We start from the raw sequence: 21,493 nt of genomic DNA on the forward strand, positions 1-21,493 counted from the left end.
TCGATATTTCCTACACTTGTATATTAGCACAGTAGAGTTGAAAGGTCTATTAATTACATATTGTTTCAAGGAAACATTCACCGGGAGAGGGCCCATGCTTCATTATCCCAGTATTCTTTATCGTTTTGTTTTTTTAAATATGGTATTAGAATGTTGAGCGCTCCATTGAAGACACTGGAGTAGCTCCAGGCTTCTAATGGCAGGTAGAAGCCTGGAGCTCCAACATTCCAATATTTGTCTTTCACAGCAACAGCTGTGAACAAAGGCCTCGTGAGCCTGAGAGGAATTCAGTCCCCTCGGGCTGAGCAAGGCCTTTCTTTTACTAATTTGAACATTCTGCCTTGATGGGGCGGAATGTTCTAATAGCTTTTATAGCCCGCCGTAGCAGAGTTATACCTGCCATTAAAAGTCCGCTCCCTTGTTAAAGTCCCTTGCCTTCGGCTCCTACATAAAACAGCAATTATATACAGAAAGCACGTTTAAATGTGTTGTAGGGTTGTGTTAACGATCACTGACTAATAATTAAACAAAGGAAGAAAAGCCAATTTACAAATGAATACTCTTCTGTGTTTTTTTAAAAGTCCTATTAAGTATCATCTTCAGGTCTTTGCAGATTCTTGAAACTACAACAAACAGATCCCTGCATGTCGGTAGGTGGCATCGTGCGGCTCCGCGTCCAACGCTGGCGTCGCATGCGCCGAGATGACGTCACAGAGACTACTTAGGCGCCACCCATGTGTGCAGACGTCAGTTTTGTACACGACTTTCTGCGCCAGGAATGCAGAGCTATGCAAGAAACTGACCACTGGTGCCATGAAACTAGGGCCCTGAAAGGGATGACCTTAACCCTAGAATCAGTTCGCAGAACAGGGAGGATAGGTGAGGCGGTAAGGAATCTATCACTAACTAATATCTCTTACAGATATATCGTTACACAAGTAGTAACTTGTGCATCTGAAAGAGACACATTAGTAATAGATTCCTTACCTTAGAATAGATACCCCAGCAATACCAACCCTGGAAGTGGGTAGGCAAACAGATTACATCAAAAAGTCACGGTTAACATAACGACCAAAGAAGCCGTCTCTGCGGACTTGACTGTCAAGGCAGTAATGCTTGGTAAACGTGTGCAGCGAGGCCCACGTAGCAGCCTGACAAATGTCCTGCAAGGGAACGCCGCGTCCCAAGGCAGTAGTGGCTGTAGTTGCCCTGGTAGAATGGGCACGCAGCCCCACAGGAGGCTGCTTCTTAGCCAAGGAGTAACAGGCTTTGAAGCACAGAACGACCCACCGAGAGATGGTCCGTTTGTGCATGGCCCGACCTTTTTTGGCGCCCACGTAGCCAACAAAGAGCTGGTCATTCACCCGGAACTGTTGTGTACGCGTCAGAACGAGAACGCACGTTTTGGGTCCAGACGGTGGAGCCTCTCTTCCTCCCTCGAAGGATGCGGGGGTGGAAAGAAGGTGGGCAAAGTGATGGTCTGTCTGATGTGGAAGGGCGTGACAACCTTTGGCAAAAAAAAAAGGACAGGTCCTTAACACCACCTTGTCCGGATGAACAGAAAGGAAAGGAGGTTTAGAAGAAAGAGCCTGGAGCTCACTCACTCTTCTGGCAGAGGTGATAGCTACCAGGAAAGTCGTCTTGAGAGTGAGAAGACGTAAAGGACAGTTATGAAGGGGCTCAAAAGGAGCGCACATCAGATTCAGGTCCCACTGAGGCATTATGAAAGGCACGTGAGGAAACATGTGCGTAATGCCTTTGAGAAAACGGTTAACAACCGGAGACTTAAAAAGAGAAGGCTGATCTGGAAGCTGTGGAAAGGTGGAGATAGTCGAAAGATAACCTTTGAGAGTGCCCAGAGCAGAGCCCTGCTGGGCCAAGGATAGGAGGAACAGAAGGTCCTCAGAAAGAGGGGCAGAAAGGGGATCCACAACCTTAGCCGTGCATGATGCCACAAACTTGTTCCTCCTGCAGGCGTATACCGTTTTAGTGGAGGGACGCCTGGCTGCCAGAATAACATCACAGATTTCGGGAGGAAGATCGAAAGCTGTCAACTGTCGCCACTCAATCTCCACGCATGGAGGTGGAGGCTGAACAGGTTCGGGCGGAGGACCTTCCCCTCCTGCTGCGACAGAAGATCCTCCCGAAGAGTCAGTCGGATTGGGGGATCGATCGCCATGCTGAGTAGCTCGGGATACCAGTATCTTCGTGCCCAATCCGGAGCTACAAGGATGACTTGGGCCCGGTCGCGCCGAATCTTCTTCAGCACTCTGGGCAGAAGTGGCGTAGGCGGAAAGGCATACAACAGACCGCAACTCCACTCGTGTTGAAAAGCGTCGCCGAGCGAGTGCTGCCTTGGAAATTCCAACGCGCAGAACTGATGACATTGCGTGTTCTCTTCCGTGGCGAATAGACGAAGGCTCTCCCCACTTCCGGCCCAGGAACGCACTCGATGGCCCCCTTGGCCAAGAGGATCGTAAATTCCTGCTGGAGAGTTGCCAAGTGGTCCCCCTACATGCGGTGGTACTGAGGTGGCATGGCTGAAGGGGTGGACTGAAAGGGAAGGGAGTAACCCTTGCGGATGATCTGCAACACCCACTTGTCCAATGTGATAGCGTGCCAGTAGGGGAGGTGAAGGCGGATCCTGCCACCCACTGGCGTGCGGTGCTCCACAAAGCCCGGACTAGGAAGGTTTGAAGGTAGAAGCAGCAGGGGCAGAGGTGGACTGACCCCCACGCTGATTCCCAGACACGCCCCTGTGGAAGCAGCATCCGCGGCCGCGCTGAGGCTGGCTCTGCACAGGCTTGCTGAAGGAACGTGCCTGGGCACCTCTGCCTTGGCCACGAAAGGAACGAAAACCAGGAGTGGCCGGGCTCTTCGTGGAAAGACCCATGGACTTGGCCGTAGCTCGTGAGTCCTTAAAATGCTCCAGCGCACTTTCGGCCTTATCGCCAAACAGACGGGGGCCATCAAAGGGCATGTCCATGAGTGAGCTTTGAACATCTGGCGAGAACCTGGTAGATCGCAACCAGGCTTGGCGTCGAAGCGCCACAGTCGTAGAGATGGCTCTACCTAGTGAGTCCGCGGTGTCCAAACCACACCGACACACCACAGACAGCCATATGCTTTCAATTATCGCGACCTTGTCTGGGCACGATAATTGAAACCAGATAGGCTTTAGTGCACGTAACAGACACCAATTGGCCGTGGGCCGAGCGATGCGCCCGCCTTTGGCCTATTGCGTGCTCTGTCTAAAAAATACAGCCACTAAAAGCCCAATAATAGAAGACAAAATAAAAAACACACGCACAAGCGTGTACGATTCCAGGGTCCATTTCTGAACCCCGGACAAGAGGACTCTCGCTGTGCGAGCACTGCTGCGCAGTGCTCGGCGCGAAACCTAAAAATTATTCACGGCACCAGCGATTTAGCTTTCAACATCGTAATCTAAAGCGCGGGTCCCGTGCTTGACATTGAAGATGGGGGTGGTGATGTTGCTAACAGTACTGATTGGAAGAACAGAGGCTGCTCGGGCCCTTAGCCTCCTCTATCGTATATACTTCACAGAAACAATGGTGCACAATTCTCCTGCGCAATACCAACGTATCTGGAAAAGCTCAGCTTTGTAGATAAAAATTCAGCGTAGGTTTTTCTACATGGCCGGGTTTGATTACAGTAAAAAAATATCAGGCTAAGCTGTGAAAATCTTATTGTTCTATAGACAAAAGAGTTGGATAAAGGCAGACTGGAAAACTAGGTGAAAAGTGAACATTGGGAACAATGTTTACATAAGATTACATAACAATGAACAATGCTCTGTGGCTGCAGACGGCTTGTAGCCTGAGGCGCTTTCTTCACAGCTCACACAGCGGGAAGGTAGAAGGCCGAGGACGCTCCAGACACTGAGCAGAGGGAGGAGAGCCACCCCCAACGGGGAAGACGCTTTGAGCTGGAGAGAGACTTGCACGAAAGTGACAGCGGGAGGAAGCAGTTTATTAAGAAGATCCTGCTGCTGAAGAGTTGGTTAAAGGCAGACAGGAAAACTATGTGAAAAGTGAACATTGGGAACAATGGGCACGAACTCGCCTAGAGAACCTCGAAGAATAGATCCGTCTGTTAGGCGCGGCCCAGTTTGCCTCAGGAATGAGGGAGTCTGTTTTAATTTTATTCCCAGTAAGGGCCTGGCCCGTGTGATGAGTCTGCCCCGCTGGGGGTGTTGGTCCTTAGCACCGTGAGTGGTGGTGAGCAGGAAGCGACACTTGTTTGTGCAAGGGATGGAGCACTGCGAGAGCTGGCCGATGCCTTGGGAGACGTGGTCCGGGGTGGAGTGACTTCAGCAAGTTTGGAGTCAGTCGGGCTACTCCCTGCCACAGCCCACATTGTACATACCTGTAAACAGAAAAATTGCAGTACGACGGATATGTTTAAATTAAATGACGTGAACGCGATGGGCACAGAAGTACTGTAACAGGCAGTAACGGGCGGGACACAGAGCCCTTTGATGATAGGCTGTGCTCTGTGGCTGCAGACGGCTTGTAGCCTGAGGCGCTTTCTTCACAGCTCACACAGCAGGAAGGTGGCAGGCTGAGGACGCTCCAGACACTGAACAGAGGGAGGGGAGCCACCCCCCAACGGGGAAGTTGCTTTGAGCTGGAGAGACTTGCGCGAAAGTGACAGCGGGAGGAAGCAGTTTATTAAAAAGATCCTGCTGCTGAAGAGCCAACATTAGGGGAAAGTGGAGCGAAATAAAACATCACTGGAACGCTGAAACAAACAAGCAGTAGTGAACGGCGAAACAAGGAAGTAGTCCCTACATGCATGGATAACGGCAAGCAGCGGAACAAAACTGTAGTTAGGTGCCGCTGTCTCGGGACTACACGGAAGTTAGCAAATGACCAACAGCCAACAGAAAGGCAGATAACAACAACACTACCACAAGTAAGCCAATAGCAAGCGGAAAAACAGATTACATTAAGTTTAAGCTAACATACAGATTACTTTATGCCTCGCTGAGACAGCGCATGCATCGCATGCGCTGCTAAGGCGAGACCTAAAAATGCTCAAACTGGTAATACAAATGTTTTGATAGAACTCTGCTGATTTTTGAAAGCTGGGAAGATGGGGACCACAGCAAAGTAAACCATTAGTTGATGCCATTTGTACAAAACAAAAACCTTTTCCTTCTTGCACAGCACGTTTTCCCATTTTTCCCCACAAAAACACAATTTAGCTATATAGTGGCTGATTTCTCAGTTCCCTCCAGAAGAATCTACAAACTATGGGTACCTTTGAAATCCCTAGGAAGTTGAAAAAAGGATGCAAACTTGACATGGATACCGTGTGTGGAAAGCAAAACCCCAGCAGTCAAGAGATTAATGTTTTTGATAAACGTTGTCAATGCTTTCCAAGGATGCACGTTGAAAATCTTCAAATGTGTTGGCCATCTTGGAAAAGTAAACCAATAATAAAGTTTTGGTAAACTATTAAAAGTTTGTCTCCCATGTTTACCCACATGGGCAGGCAGCCAGCCAACTTTTAATGATTTTTGGCATATCTCCAACATTGCAAAATAGCAGCTGCATTGCTTCTAAACAACTGATCATATTTCCATAAATATATGAAGCAGATATTACTGGACATAATGTATTGCATATGGTGCATTATGAAACAGATCTTCCTGAAAAGTTTTAATAAACAATACTAGAATATGTTAAATAGGAATGGTAAAACAATATTTTAACAACAACAGTCTGTTGTTTTACCTGTACTACAAAGGAATGCAGTCCATGACACTGTCCATCTGGAGTATACAGCTGGGCGTACACAACAGCATGAGTGGCAGTCTTGCCCATGTTACCAACCCAGAACTTGGCAGCTTCAAAGTCTGGGGAATTAATTATGAATTCCTGAAATAAGTAAAGGAATTATTCTCTACATGCATGCACAAATTGTATGTTCCAAGTTCGTACACTAGGAAAAGGTAAGCAGAAAAAGGGACACAATGCTGATGTTTAACCTACAAGTATATTCTTAGTTAGGCTTCTACATCTGGTTTACAGATTTAAAGCTGGCAGGATGACTCAGCGAGTTGAACACCAAAGCTGAAACACAGAGTGATCTGCAGTTCACAAGTTCAAATTCCAGTTAGGCCCGTTCATCATTTCGACATTAAATTGAATTACATATTTAGAAGTTACCATTATGCAAATCCACACAATGACAGACGGCTTCTGCATTTTACAGACATACAAAGTGGCAGCAGGTTGAGAGGCCCAATATAACCCAACAGATAAACAACTGCAGGCCATAGTTAATTTGCAAATTAACTACAATTCTCAATATTCTGTGTGTGGCCTGAGACTGCTTCTGCCAAGCCCTTCTATTATGTGTGCCCCATGACCCAGCTAGGATGGACCACTGCCAAAGCCAGGGTGAGGCTGCGCACTGGTGTAGGGCCAATTTTCCCGGGTTCATGGCCATTCCCTGAGCAAATCAGTGTACACAAACATCATCATGAGCCAATACTCAAGGTACAATATTTGCACTCCAAGAATACATCAACAGAGTCCTAATGGGGAACAGTATCATCACAAACTAGAGGGAACGAGGAAAGCACACTGTCTATATTAATCCGGATTAGATGCTTTGATGAAAATTTCGTTTTAAAATCCAACTGCTTTCCAAGCTCAGAAACATTTTATCCCAAACTAAGTAATGTTTGGGGTCAGAAACTCTGACCAAGAAAGGAGGCAATTTGATTATTTTATACTGTGATTCATGTATATCACACTTTAAGCATTGATTAATACACCAACATATTGGGGCACATGCATCTAGGTAACCATTTGCGATTACCAAATAGCGAACTTTAACCCCTTCCATGCTCATGGCGGAACGATTCCGTCATGAGCATCGGTTGAGCTGTGCTCATGACGGAACCGTTCCGTCATGGCCCCGCCCGCGCTCGAACCCTTCAGCACCGCGGGGGAATCTGCGCAGCGCTGAAGGGGTTAAGGATTTGCTATTTGGTAATCGCAAATGCCTATGCATGAAGGGTTCGCAAATAATTTTGCTAATACTTAACATTCCCTAATAGCGATTAGCAAATTGTGAATCGCTATTAGGGAATGCATTCCCATTCATTCCTATGGGCCCACAGGACCATAGGATTGAATGGGAATGCATTCACACTTTGTGATTACCAAATTGGTAATCGCAAATTGCGAATGCAAATCCAAGGGTGCCTGGGGGCCTGAGGCCCCCCTGAAGAACCCCCCAAAAAAAGGTAAGTTTGCACAAGTGTAGCACACACATGCCCTGGGCATGTGTGCGCTACATAGCGCATTGAAAAATGCATTTTTTGTGCATTTTTCCATGCATGCACAAATTACCATCAACTTGAAGTTGATGGTAATTAGCATTTCCTAAATGCACAGTCGCATTTAGGAAATGCTACATGCATCTCAAATGAATGTGCTGCTATGCCATGAGTGCATGCTACATTGCATGGCACACCTCAGCTTTGAGAACCGAATGAGCTTTTCTTCTTATCATGTGGTCTCACTGTGTACAACCTATATTACGCAACTTTCTGCCTCGGATCGCAATTGATTGCACTATTGGACATTGAAGTACTGATATACTTTAAAAGCCCATGGGTATAGTTGTCCCCAGCGTACACCTTTGCTTCTGAACACATTCTTCGAGCCATCCAGGGATGCCTTGGCTCCTAGTAAACTGGATATTCGCTCTGCGGAACGCATACAGGATGTAGTCCCTCCCTTGGCGGCTGCTGTGGGAACTGGATGGAACCACCTTTGCTCTACAAACCTGCTTCGAGGTGCGACTATAGGAACATTGTCTGCTGTTGCTGGCAACAGCGATGTTGCGACGGCCACTCTAAACACGAACAATTGGCTATTCCGTTTGGTGGGAACTATTTGGCTTGTTTTGAAACAAAATGATGTTTTTTGCCCTCTCTCTGTATTTCTTTACTTCTGGGCAACTTGGCTTTCTGCGTGCTTGGTATTTAAAACTATGCGCTGGCCTTTTTATTAAGAGATTGCTTTTAGGTGATTTCAGAGGAGTTTTAGATATTACAGCCTTTATCGTTTTATATGACTTGCTGTTTTTTAGATAGCATTTAGATTGACATTTAGTGTAAGGAGTGGGTGTTTTGTGCCCGGGTTAGGCCCTTGTAGCAACGATGCACATTTTTCTTACATTGTCCTCTTTTTGCACAATAATATTTTTACTGTGACCTTTTGCACATATTTGAGTGCATGAGAATGTTGGAGTACTTTGCTTACATATATGGCTTCACACAACATTATAATGATGCCTAGAACACGAAGTACAGGCCTTTAAGCATGCTGTTCATCCATGGGAGACAGGGCTATCTGCATACCCATAACAATACTAATCTGTATATACATCACAAGGATGCTTTTTATTGTAAATGAAGAAGCATTTCCAGGGGTTAGCAGAGGAGACACTTCAGCTGACGTTGAGTGGTCCTTGCATGCTAAGGCTTCGCCAAGCAGCTGCCTAACATCTCTGTGAGCGGTGTCCAGTTTGTGACCAAGTCGGGGTCATACATTCTTTACCACCAGGTAACGGGGTTGGATTATCCAGTGGGGGGATTCTTGGTAATGCAACTACATACAATCAAGACACACATAGAGTAGGGATTGCATAGTAGGAGCACGACTGATTATTACCTTGTTTTATATGCCTGCAAATATACACTGTTTTAGCACCATGGTGGGACTATGCCTGCTATTTACTATTCTGGTGCTTGTCATCACATTCATATGCTTCTGTCTACTGATTATTGCAGCACTTGTACTCTATACAAGAATAAAGTTGGTTCAATAATTCTATTGAAAATTTCCTATTGTGTATGTTATGTATAATTCTCTGGGAGCACGAGTGCGAGTGAGTGAGCAAAAAGGTTCTAGATCTGTTACCACAATCCTTGAAGGGGCAGGGTTGTCATGTTCAGTGGTTGGCAGAAACCATTCTCTCCCTGTTTGGGTTAGGGGGGCTTATGTTGGCACTGTGAGCTAGCTGAACTCTAAGTCAACACATACTACGGGGTGCATGGAATCAGTTTAGGCACCTCACCCAAAGTTTATGATGTCCACAAACGCGCAGATCCTATGGATTAGTGGGAGCTATACAACAGGAGGGTAGAAGAAACCAAGGGGTAAAGCTGGAATAATCAGGAGTTACAGAATTCAGGCATTGCAGCAGGGTGACAAATGCAAAAATAACAACTGATGGACAGAATGCAGAATAATGCCATACATTCACCACAGTACCGAGATCTGGGCCTAAATCCATAGTTTTATTGCTCACCATGCCATTCCAGTTTGGACCCAGTAATATGTAAATCAGCCTTCACCCTGCGCCAAATGGGAACAGTCCAGCCTGAACTGCCAGGCTAGGTCCTTCCTGGACTGGAAACAAGGATCCTAGGACTGGTTTCGGGCTTTCAGCCATGGGAGTCTAAAGTTGATAACTAGTCAATCTCCTTGAAGTGATTTTGGGACATTTCCAATCCATCCAACCCTGCAGACCATAATAATGTCATCCATCAGGTCAAAGCCCCACCCAGATTTAGACATGCTCAAATGTGCAGCTTTCCGTTTGAGAGGAAACCAATCTTCTGATTAGTTGTTGCATGCGGAAGGCACACCTGTTTAGATGATGACATAGGGAATGCAGTTAGGAGGTCATTGTAGGTGAACCCGGTTACAGGAATCAACTAATGCAAGGCCCCTAGATTTCACTTGCTGAAGCAGTTCGTTTGGAATGGGGTCCTGTGAAATGCGAGCTTGGGTAGAGTTTAAGATTTCTGCCCGATATTAGGTGGACATCTACCGATGGAGTGGAGGTACTGACTGTCATTGAAATACTAGAGGCCAGAATGGCAAATGGTTCCAATTGGTGCTGACTGGAGGATGGGTGCCTGTGAGTGTTTTCCATGGATGTCTTACAAAGCTTGAACTTTATTGGTTACAGACTTCAAATGTGAAAGAATGGAAGAACGCAGGTCATTGAACAATATTTCCTGTCGAAAAAGTGTTGACACACGATTTGAACAGCTAAGGTGATAAAATGGTCAGGGGCCAGGATGTAATGGAATGGAATGCAATCCACTAAGGAGCAGGGAAAATTTAGGGTTTGTCTTACTGATCTTGTCCTCTCCCTTCTTGGACTTTCCGTTGAATCATTTGCGTTTTGAAGGGGGTGCTTTGGAGGCATCGTTATATCATTAACAACGGCATGCACAATACAAGGGTTTACATTAAGGGCGTTTTGTGCTGGTGTAGCATGTTGCTGAACCACAGCAGCGGTGCCTGATGAAACAATACTTCCCTCCGTTGGGGGGCTTGAAATAGAGCTGGGTGGGGCATTGATTAACTTTTGTACATCATCAATGTGAGTTGCAACCAACTCAATCTCCATCAAGATCGCTCCCATAGCACTAGATAGGTAAGACTTAATAAGGGGGGACGTGGCGGCTCCCTTATCACCCGATGTAAGGGGGGTTTCTTGCCCGTGATTAGCAAATAGGTTAATAAGTCACAGGATACAAAATGTGGGGCCTACCTCTATGGTGCAGCAGGCGAGGGAAAGGGCCAAGAGGGGAGGCCCAGCCCAGCCCTGTTTGGCCGCAGACGGCCGTAAATGGATCCACCATTGTTGGCACTGCGGCACACTTATGTATCACTGAATTGGTTGCAGGTGCGGCTTCCAGCTGGAATTCTGGAACTCATGGTGCCCAGCAGCTGCCGACTGCAGCAGCTCTTCCCGCGAATGATGCTCCAGTGGCAGTACAGTACTCAGAAATGGGCAGCATACACACCTTTTACACTGTTACTAAGGTTGGTGTAGCCCTGGTAAATAGCACTTATTAAACTGGATAAGTAAAATGAATACATTATTAAGACTATCATTATAACAAATAACATAAATTACCCCACACCAAGTGCTTTTCAAATTCAATAGCCTATAAAAGCACTTAACTGAGCTTAGCAAAATTTAATAATCGACATAGATGTGGCACATTACATTTTGTTGGACAGCATCTCTGGTTAGATGTTTTCAATTCAAACACTGGCCTACGACAGTCATTAGGACTCTCCTAAGATTTCAAAACTGGAGGTTATTTAGAATATTCCAACCAACTATCTACAGTAATAGTCAAAATAGAAAACAGACTGACCTTAGTGGCAGCATCATAATTTGCAGTTGTCCTGATGGCCTTGGTATTGCTTCCATGGCTGATCTCAGTCAAAGCAAAACATCCAAAGATCTAAACATTCAAACAATACCATGAAATTTGAGTCATCACACTCAATAGTTAACACCATGCAAAATTTTAAACGCTAAAAGTTTTTGTTTTGAAATAAAGTTTTAGAAAAAAGGTTTAAAGAATAACAATATGGTTTGGAATAAGGAAAAAAAGTATTGAAACTGAATAAAACTATACATAGCTACAACAAAACATAACTATCTATAGCTTAACAAATCAGACATATGTTTTAAATGTTTTAGCAAACAATGGGAACTTTATTTTACAGCTACAAAGATTTTTTGAAGATGATGACAATTTAATTTATTCACATAATCTTGAGTGCTTGTTGGGAGCCATGGGACTAGTGGGTGTGATTAGGTAGGCCTACTTCCCAAATGGCCTGGAACTGCTAGGAGCAGAGCAGGGAAAGTACACCGCCTGATCTCTTCCTGTAAGGAGTTTATCCTGTCTTAATATTTAAAATCTTAAATAAATTTTCTACTCTTCACTAATTTGGTTTGGGTATTTTACTTTGTGGTTTCTCGACCTTTTTGGTGTTTGGTTTGCTTACATACGGGGTAGACCCGACTCTTGATCTATGGCCTACCAGGGGTGAGCCAAGGTTTCCTCTTTGAGGACGGCTTTTACATAATAAGTACATTACTTGGTGAGACCATCCTCCAAATTAATAATCCAATATGTTGCATAGGGAACACACATGCAACACTATTTTCACCTTCAAGACTACTATTTCACTTTGTTTATGTTTGGGGGATTTATTAAGCGCATGTTCTCCGAAAGGTCTCTTGGCGCTAACGGAGGCTGGAAGCTGTCCTGAAGTATACTCTAACAGTAGGCTTGGGTGAACAGTTTTTTCCTGAAATCAATGTAGTCCGACGTTACTCTGATATCAATCGGTAGGGAATTCTAGAGTATTGGGCCGAGTATAGAGAAACGTGAACCACCCATTCTCTTGCGCTTGAATCTAGGGGTTATCAGCATATTCATTGAAGCTGATCTGAGATTCCGTTTGGGGAGGTACGGTAAAATCTTTGTGGAAATAAATTTAGGGCCCCTCTCGTGGAGCACGTTGAAAATCATGCAGCCTGTCCTAAACATAGACTGCTTAGTCACAGGAAGCCAGTGAAGCTGCTTCATCAGTGGCTTAGTATGGCAGTGTCTCGGTTGCTGGAAAATTAATCTGGCCGCTCGGTTCTGAATCAACTGCAGTCTGTGGGTTTGATTGGCCGGAAGACCCAAATAGATAACATTGGCATAATCCAGCCTGGACATAATCAAGGCCAGTATGATCACCATACTTGCTGCCCTAGTAAAAAATCTCCTGATTTTCTTGAAAGTCCTTAGATGATAAACGCACGAGGAAGTGACCAGGCAAATCTGTTCGTGCATGGATAAGTTGGCGTCGAATTTGATGCCCAGACTTTTAACAGAATTCTTAGGGATAAGTGGAGTACCTAATCCAGCTGGCCAGTGTCCTGGCATCCAATGGTGGAGTCTGTTATTTGAAATGACTATCTCTGTTTTGTCAGAGTTTAATTTGATTTGGTTGTGAAAAGCATGGTATTTCGGAAGAAGTCCTTAAGAGTCCTCCGTCTCGTCTATCGGGAATATCAGCTGCATATCATCTGCATAATTATTTACCTTTACCCTCCTGCTTTGGAGGGAGTGGATCCGGGGAAGGTATAAAGGTTGAAGAGGTGGGGGAAAGGGACGAGCCTTGAGGTACGCCGCAGGTGGTATTGACCCTGGCTGAATTAAAGGGTGCGAGCCTAACGGACTGGGTGAGGTCCCACAAATCATCCAATCCAGGACGTGACTCTCAGGCCTGCCGCTGCCATTCTATCCGCTAGTAGGGTGTGATCCACGGTATCGAACGCAGCCGACAGGTCGAGCAGGACCAATGGCTGTGTGCTTCCCTTGTCTGCTCCCTCCTTCAGTTCATCCACTACTCTTAGGATAACTGATTCAGTCGAGTGTGACGGTCTGAAACCTGCCTGATGAGATTCCAAGAATTTAGTCTCTTCGATGAATTTGCAAAGGAGTTTTGCTACATGTGTTTCAAGCACTTTTGCAGGATATGGCAGGAGCGATATGAGGCTATAATTACTCAGTTCATTAGGATCCACTCAGCTTTCTTTTGAAGCGGGAGTAGCACTGCCTCTTTGAAAGCACGTGCGACCACACCTTGCTCCAGGGAGAGGTTGAGCAGGGAGAGAAAGGTATCTGGGAATTGTGCAAGAATATCTTTTGTATCTTAGAAGGACAGGGGTTAATGTTCTGAAAGCTAGAGAGTATTGCCAAATTTGTAAATTGCTGATGTGATTTCCAATCCTGTGAGCTAGGAGAGATGGAGTTCTGTATAGCCTTAATTTTGTCCATGAAGAAAGCATTCAGATTGTCACATAAGACGTGGGAAGGAGTGATGGCCAGTGTGAAGCGGTCGGGATTGGAAAGTTCTTTAACTATCTTAAAGATGTCTTTGGATTTATTTTCAGAACTAAGAACACAGTTCATATAGAAGGCTTTTTTCGCCTCCAAGATGGCAGCTTTGTAAGTTAGAGCTATTTCATAGATTTCCCTTCTGCAGGAGAATAGCTTCTCCCCCATTTCCGTTACGCCTGGCGGGTTTTAGGTTTTACTGATTTTAACTCTACGGTAAACCATTTAGAGGCCTTGTGCCGCCTCATACCTCTCTCTTTCCTTTGTAGAGAGACATAAATCTCACTTGCTCTTAATTGTGAGTTGGTGATAGCTGTCTCCAACTCGTCAACATTATTTGTTCTAGGCAGAAGCGTGGATTTCAGGGTGTTAAGGAATTTTGGCAAGCAGATCCGGTTCCAATTCCTGGTCAATATTTTTGGGCCGGTGAAGGGTTTAGCTAGAGATACACCGCTTAATGTGAAGTGTATTAAGTAGTGGTCTGACCAAACACATGGCTTAACAGTTAAGTTATGGACCTTCAAGGACACTTCTTGCAGGTCTTCCTTGTCCACATCCTTCAGGTGCTTTGAATTACTATTAGTAACAATCAAGAATCTGGCTCCCCCAGTCACTGCTCTGGAATCAGGTGTGCTGCCCTCCCCATTGGATCATGCAGGAAAGACCAGAGCATGGTCCATGCCACTCTTCTGCAGTTCCCGCCCTTGCTCTCCTCAGCTTTGCTTTCAGTGGCAGAGGAGGCAATCAAATGGGACAAATGCAACCTTAGGCTGGGAATGATAAGGGTCTTTATGTTTGTAGATGAAGAATGAACATCGATCACAACCCCAGAATAAAGCTCTCTTGCAGCCATATGCATATGCAATAAGCTGAAAGTAGTTGCTATGGCTTTCTTCAGCCAATTGTAAACGTTTTAGAGTGGCTGGTCTGGAGCTTCTGATTTGGTTTCTCCTTCCAACCATAAAAAGTCATGCATTTAGAATAACTGTCCATTCAACAGTAAGGAAGCCTTTTAATGACACCTCTGAGGAGACAGCACGGCATGTAAATAATCCAATTTATATGCTTAAAAACAAATTTGATAATTTCATACCTCCATATTTTTTGTTTGCTCTACAAATTTACTGTGCCTCTCTGAGCCAGTGTTCTGAACAGCGCCAGCAAAAACCTGAAAATGTAAAGCAAATCCTTAATAAACGTCAGAACATCATATATACAGGCATAAGTCACACTTTATTAAAAGGGAGTCAAGACTTGCTTTTTGGTTGGAGTCGCCCTAATACTCAAACAGAGAACATTTCTTCAGCTCTTGGGGGTATCCATCCACATCACATCAGGTAAGGGAGCACATACAGATAGATGGAGGAGATAATGTGCGGAGGAGAGTTCTGCAGGGAGATTACAAGGAGAGACTTGTGGGCAACTTAGAGTTTCAGCCTGCCTAACACTATGCCCCTCTCCTTGCCCACAGAAATGATTGTGGTAGAAGTGAAAGAATTGGTCAGTAATAGAGAACCACCGAAGACTGACCCAAGACCGAAAATGCAGGTTTTCACCCATAGTAAACTACAGCAAGGGGTAAATGCATATAACCTGCAGCGCTTGCTGCAGAGATACATGGCAGAGCTAAGGTGCTACTCAAATGGTTTACTGATATTTTTTAAACCTGATTAAGCCTGATTTATATTTACAGTACAATGATCAATTTATTTGAGAATTGAAAATGAAATGGATTAATGTTTCTGAAAAATGTGTTTATGGAAAATGAACTAATCTATTTCCACAGTATAAATAGTTGATACTATATACATTTCACTGAGGTATGTTTTGTAAAAAAAAAGCTGAAACAAGAAGCCTTCTATGTGAGGAGCGAAACGTGTCTTTATTTTTGTGCCAATAGGTACAACTTGCTTGCCATTGTGACAACACTTCTCGTAGCATAATGCCCCCAGTCCCGTTCTTAGGGCTTTCGTGGCAGCGCTTACCCTGACTCTTCGGGACATGGTGTATCTAGATATGTTACAAAAAACAACGGTCCTAGACCTATACTTAGAATGAATTAATCAAAACACTTTGTTTCTTGTATGATTCAATTAACCATATCATTAAATGAGGTAAACAACCTAAAAAAGCAGAAAACGACCTTGAAAAGAAATCACCATATATTTATTCAATAATATTTTGGATGAAAGCCATATATATTAATCACATGAATCAATCAAAAGAGGTTGCACCAGAGGAAGGTGTGCAGTGAAAAAGAGGGTGCTCAAGTGTAAAGAGATAAAGAAGAAGAATACTTCAACACATTATCAAGAATTTAATATGTCAAGGCAGGGTAGAGCGGTTACAAGTCACCGTCCTAGATAGTCTGTCCCAATGGCATTCATGTAAACTTGACTTTTGTTTCATAACAGAAATCCATTCCGGAGTAGCACATTAAGGAGGGTATTTAGGGTACAGACTAAATACAAATGGGGCGTCGACGTTTCGATCCGACTTTCGACCATAAGGGAAATTAGACAGCCTCGGTCTTGCGGATCTTCATCAGGACTGGCCTGGGCAACCTAAAAGGCAAGTGGCGCCGATTAGCAGGTCGTTGCATTAAAAGGGTTAAAATCAATGAAAACGTGTACAGGGGCTCACCTATCAATTATGGGTGAGTAACGAAATCCACGGTTCATACATGGAGTCCAGTAGAATGAGTTCTATAATCCAAACTTGAAAGATAATGCAATGTAATCAATGTAAGATCATATTATTATGTAATTAATAAACTTCTGACTATTACAAGGGAACACATTTAATTAAATACCTTGACAGTCAATGTCCAAAGGTTAACCACCAGAGGCTTCAAAGGACGATTACAGCCAACTGTATAAAAAGAGAAGGAGCTAAGTTGTAGCCTCTATGCATGTAAATTGCTGTGATTTACATACGTGACTCAATGGAAAAACAAATAGGCCCATGGATTCACACTGCTAGAGTTAATCAAGTGAACCAACAATTATATTGGGAACGGGGCCAGATGGATAATAAAAGATTAAGTTAAAAGAAGGTATATCTCATAACGCTCGACACTGAGTGTTTACAGGGCTCAGAGGACGCCTGAAGGTCAATAAGAAACGGTATACTGACGGCAAAGACGTATGTCGGTTACATGTCATGCAGAGAGCCGGCATACTCAAGCTAAGCGAGTTTGAAACGCAGGTCCTACGCGTCACGGCCGCGTCTAGAACAAGGCTAAAACATAGTTGTGATCAAAGGGTCAGAGAGTCACTTACTGTTCAGGCGTCCTCTGAGCCCTGTAAACACTCAGTGTCGAGCGTTATGAGATATACCTTCTTTTAACTTAATCTTTTATTATCCATCTGGCCCCGTTCCCAATATAATTGTTGGTTCACTTGATTAACTCTAGCAGTGTGAATCCATGGGCCTATTTGTTTTTCCATTGAGTCACGTATGTAAATCACAGCAATTTACATGCATAGAGGCTACAACTTAGCTCCTTCTCTTTTTATACAGTTGGCTGTAATCGTCCTTTGAAGCCTCTGGTGGTTAACCTTTGGACATTGACTGTCAAGGTATTTAATTAAATGTGTTCCCTTGTAATAGTCAGAAGTTTATTAATTACATAATAATATGATCTTACATTGATTACATTGCATTATCTTTCAAGTTTGGATTATAGAACTCATTCTACTGGACTCCATGTATGAACCGTGGATTTCGTTACTCACCCATAATTGATAGGTGAGCCCCTGTACACGTTTTCATTGATTTTAACCCTTTTAATGCAACGACCTGCTAATCGGCGCCACTTGCCTTTTAGGTTGCCCAGGCCAGTCCTGATGAAGATCCGCAAGACCGAGGCTGTCTAATTTCCCTTATGGTCGAAAGTCGGATCGAAACGTCGACGCCCCATTTGTATTTAGTCTGTACCCTAAATACCCTCCTTAATGTGCTACTCCGGAATGGATTTCTGTTATGAAACAAAAGTCAAGTTTACATGAATGCCATTGGGACAGACTATCTAGGACGGTGACTTGTAACCGCTCTACCCTGCCTTGACATATTAAATTCTTGATAATGTGTTGAAGTATTCTTCTTCTTTATCTCTTTACACTTGAGCCCCCTCTTTTTCACTGCACACCTTCCTCTGGTGCAACCTCTTTTGATTGATTCATGAGATTAATATATATGGCTTTCATCCAAAATATTATTGAATAAATATATGGTGATTTCTTTTCAAGGTCGTTTTCTGCTTTTTTATGTTGTTTACCTCATTTAATGATATGGTTAATTGAATCATACAAGAAACAAAGTGTTTTGATTAATTCATTCTAAGTATAGGTCTAGGACCGTTGTTTTTTGTAACGTACATTACCCAGGTCCTTGACCAGATTGGGTTACCCCGTTCCTTGTAATGGTATCTAGATATGGGCATGAAGCAATGCTCTTCTCGTTTTACTGTCCTTCATAAATATCTACTTTTGTTTGATGAATATGCTTAATACTCCCTTCTTTTGAACTTTTTTAACCTCCCATGAGGACGGCCCCTGTTACACGTATAATTGAACTTGTCCCATTATAGCAACTGCAAAAGGAACTTTATCTTAACTTGTTTAAGAGCAGTTCACGTGAGAGCACTCTGTGTTTTCACTCCTTGTATTTGCTGTTCAGGGGGAGACTAAGCTCCTAAGCTCAAATGTCAGACGTGGTTTCCCCGGGGGGTGGGGGGGGGGACAACATGTTTATTTGTGTTTATCTACATCTGCCTGGTCATCTGCTGTTTTACTCCCTGGATACTGTTATTTTTGTTGAAATATTTTTGAGTTTCTTAATTTGGAACTGGACCAATAAACAAAAAAATATCTTCGCTATCCCTGTGCCTTTTCCACAACCTTTCTTGGCTTTTTCAGCAGTAATGAAACGTGTGCCATGGTTTAACATTCGTGCATTCTGTAGAGCTTCATCTTCTCAGTATTTCATAATTATCAGAACATGTTTTGCTTTTCGGAACATTTTTTAAAATCTAATTATGGCGAGTTTAAGGCGCTGTGTCTTTCTCTTGACACAAGTTTTGCTTATTTATAACTTGGGCTACGTTGCCGAAGCCTTTCATTGCTGTTGTCTGAGTGTGGTTCTTTTTTACAAAACAAGCATTGGCATAGCCAATAGGTCTCGCCTTTGGCACCTTATAAGTGTTTAGCTATGTAGCAAAAAAAAGACTACAGTGGCATGGTGGGCAAAACACATAAGATGGACTAGAATGCACCTGAAGGAGAACCACGCTGAGATTAACTCAGGCATTTCACCCATCACTTTTTCCCATAATTTGCTAGTGGCACCACCTGCCCACAGTACTAAAGCGTTAGTCTGTTCTGACGTGGCCTCCCCTCTAGGATGGCCTGCTCTGCTCCTGAATCCTGTCCCTCGAAAAGAGTGCACTATGCTCCGATCTGTGAGTCTACAGTCTGAACTCTCGCTCACTGAAAGTACAGCTTGTGTGTATACATCTATATATGTGCACGTACACTGGTTGAAATAGATTACATCAGTTATGCAATGGCAAACATACACAGGCTTATCCTTCATATATAAAATATACATCATTCATCTGTGCATATACATTCATACACACAGAGTGATTTAGATAAAATGAGTTATGTAATGACATGCGTGCACACACACATATGGTAATCCCATATATGTACAGATAGGCAGACAGGCTCTGGGGGGACGGGAGCAGCCTGCCAGTACCGGCCGGGGGCAAGTGGCTGCACCAGGCAGGGGCAGAGGAGAGCAGCCCGTGGAGCTCAGGCAAGACGGGATAGGACCTGTGCAGGAAACCTTTCTGCAGCGCTCACGCGTAGAAAGGAACCTGCCTTCTGCACCAACCAGATCTCCCTCCTCCAGGACCTCGCAGCATAGGGCACCACCATCCAGGACCCAGCAGCCCAGAGCACCAAGATCAAGGACGGGCTGGCACAGGACACCTGCCTTCAAGACATGGGAAGGTCACCTTTTTGAAGACCCAACTACCATCAACAGCCCACCTCTATTACGGCATTGACCTTCAGTACCCACCAGTATTCGCCTGCAAGGCGTGCTCAGGGCGCTTGTCTTTAGGATATACCACCTCGGTGAGCGCGCTGCCACTTCAGAACCCACCAGCCTCGGGCCACGGGGGCGAGGCACCTGCCCGCAGTGCCTACCGCACAGACCATCAGGAGCGGACACCGGCATCCCGCGGGCGGCATGGGCCAGGCGAGGAGGGAGCCAGAGCCCTGCGCGCAATCAATCAATCAATCATAGGCATTTGTATAGCGCACTGCTCACCCGGAGGGTCTCAAGGCGCTGGGGGGTGAGGGAACGCTACTGCTCGAACAGCCAGGTCTTGAGTTGCTTCCTGAAGGCGAGATGGTCTTGCGTTGTCCGGAGGTGGATGGGGAGCGAGTTCCATGTCTTGGCTGCCAGGTAGAAGAAGGATCTTCCTCCGGCGGTGGCTCTGCGGATGCGGGGGACGGTGGCGAGAGCGAGGCTGGCGGAGCGGAGCTGGCGGGTGGGCTTGTGGAAGGTCAGGCGGCTGTTAAGGAACTTGGGGCCCAGGTCGTGGAGGGCCTTGTGTGCGTGGGTGAGGAGTCGGAACGTGATTCTTTTGTTGATGGGGAGCCAGTGCAGGTCTCTCAGGTGTCCGGAGATGTGGCTGTGTCGGGGGATGTCCAGGATGAGTCGTGCTGAGGCGTTCTGGATCCGTTGGAGTTTCTTCTGGAGTTTGGCGGCGGTGCCGGCGTAGAGGGCGTTCCCGTAGTCCAGCCGACTGGTGACGAGGGCCTGGGTGACCGTCTTCCTGGTCTCGGTGGGGATCCACCGGAAGATCTTTCGAAGCATGCGCAGGGTGTTGAAGCATGAAGACGAGACGGCGTTGACTTGTCTGGTCATCGAGAGGGAGGAGTCCAGGATGAAGCCTAGGTTGCGTGCGTGGTCCGTTCGCTTGGGGGTGGCTGCCAGGGCGGGGGGCCACCAGGAGTCATCCCAGGCGGAGGGTGATGATCCAAGGATGAGGACCTCCGTCTTGTCTGAGTTCAGTTTCAGGCGGCTGTTCTGCATCCATTCGGCGACGTCTTTCATCCCTTCGTGTAGGCTGGCTCTGGCGGCGTCCGGGTCGCTGGTGAGGGAGAGGATCAGCTGGGTGTCGTCGGCGTAGGTGATGATCTTGAGGTTGTGTTGACGTGCGATGGTTGCGAGGGGGCTCATGTAGACGTTGAAGAGGGTGGGGCTGAGCGATGACCCTTGTGGAACGCCACAGATGACTTCGGTGGCCGCTGACCAGAACGGGGGGAGGCGGACTCTCTGGGTTCTTCCGGCGAGGAATGAGGTGATCCACTCCAGGGCCTTCTCCTGGATGCCGGTGTTGTTCAGGCGCTGAACCAGGGTGCGGTGGCAGACAGTGTCGAACGCTGCAGAGAGGTCCAGGAGGATGAGGGCCGCAGTTTCCCTGTTGTCCATTAGGGATCTGATGTCGTCTGTGGCTGCGATGAGGGCGGTCTCCGTGCTGTGGTTGGCTCGGAAGCCGGATTGCGAGTGGTCGAGGGATCCGTTGGTCTCGAGGAAGGCGGCTAGCTGTCTGTTGACGGTCTTCTCGATGACTTTGGCAGGAAACGGGAGGAGCGAGATGGGGCGGTAGTTCTTGAGGTCGGAGGGGTCTGCAGTTGGTTTCTTCAGCAG

General features: G+C 45.6%; 1 protein-coding gene across 2 annotated transcripts in view; it reads right to left on the minus strand.

Moving 5' to 3' along the window:
• ACOX3 (acyl-CoA oxidase 3, pristanoyl) overlaps positions 1–21,493 on the minus strand; it is a 409,344-nt gene that overhangs the window by 275,986 nt on the left and 111,865 nt on the right. For both annotated transcript variants that reach the window (XM_085642483.1, XM_085642482.1), the window contains 3 exons: positions 14,859–14,933; positions 11,234–11,323; positions 5,763–5,906 (listed from right to left, as the gene is read on the minus strand). In XM_085642483.1, the coding sequence (XP_085498609.1) occupies positions 5,763–5,906; positions 11,234–11,323; positions 14,859–14,933 (309 nt within the window). The remainder of the gene's footprint in view (positions 1–5,762; positions 5,907–11,233; positions 11,324–14,858; positions 14,934–21,493) is intronic.

Source organism: Triturus cristatus, chromosome 2_2 (assembly GCF_964204655.1).
Source record: "Triturus cristatus chromosome 2_2, aTriCri1.1, whole genome shotgun sequence".
Lineage (NCBI taxonomy): Eukaryota > Metazoa > Chordata > Amphibia > Caudata > Salamandridae > Triturus > Triturus cristatus.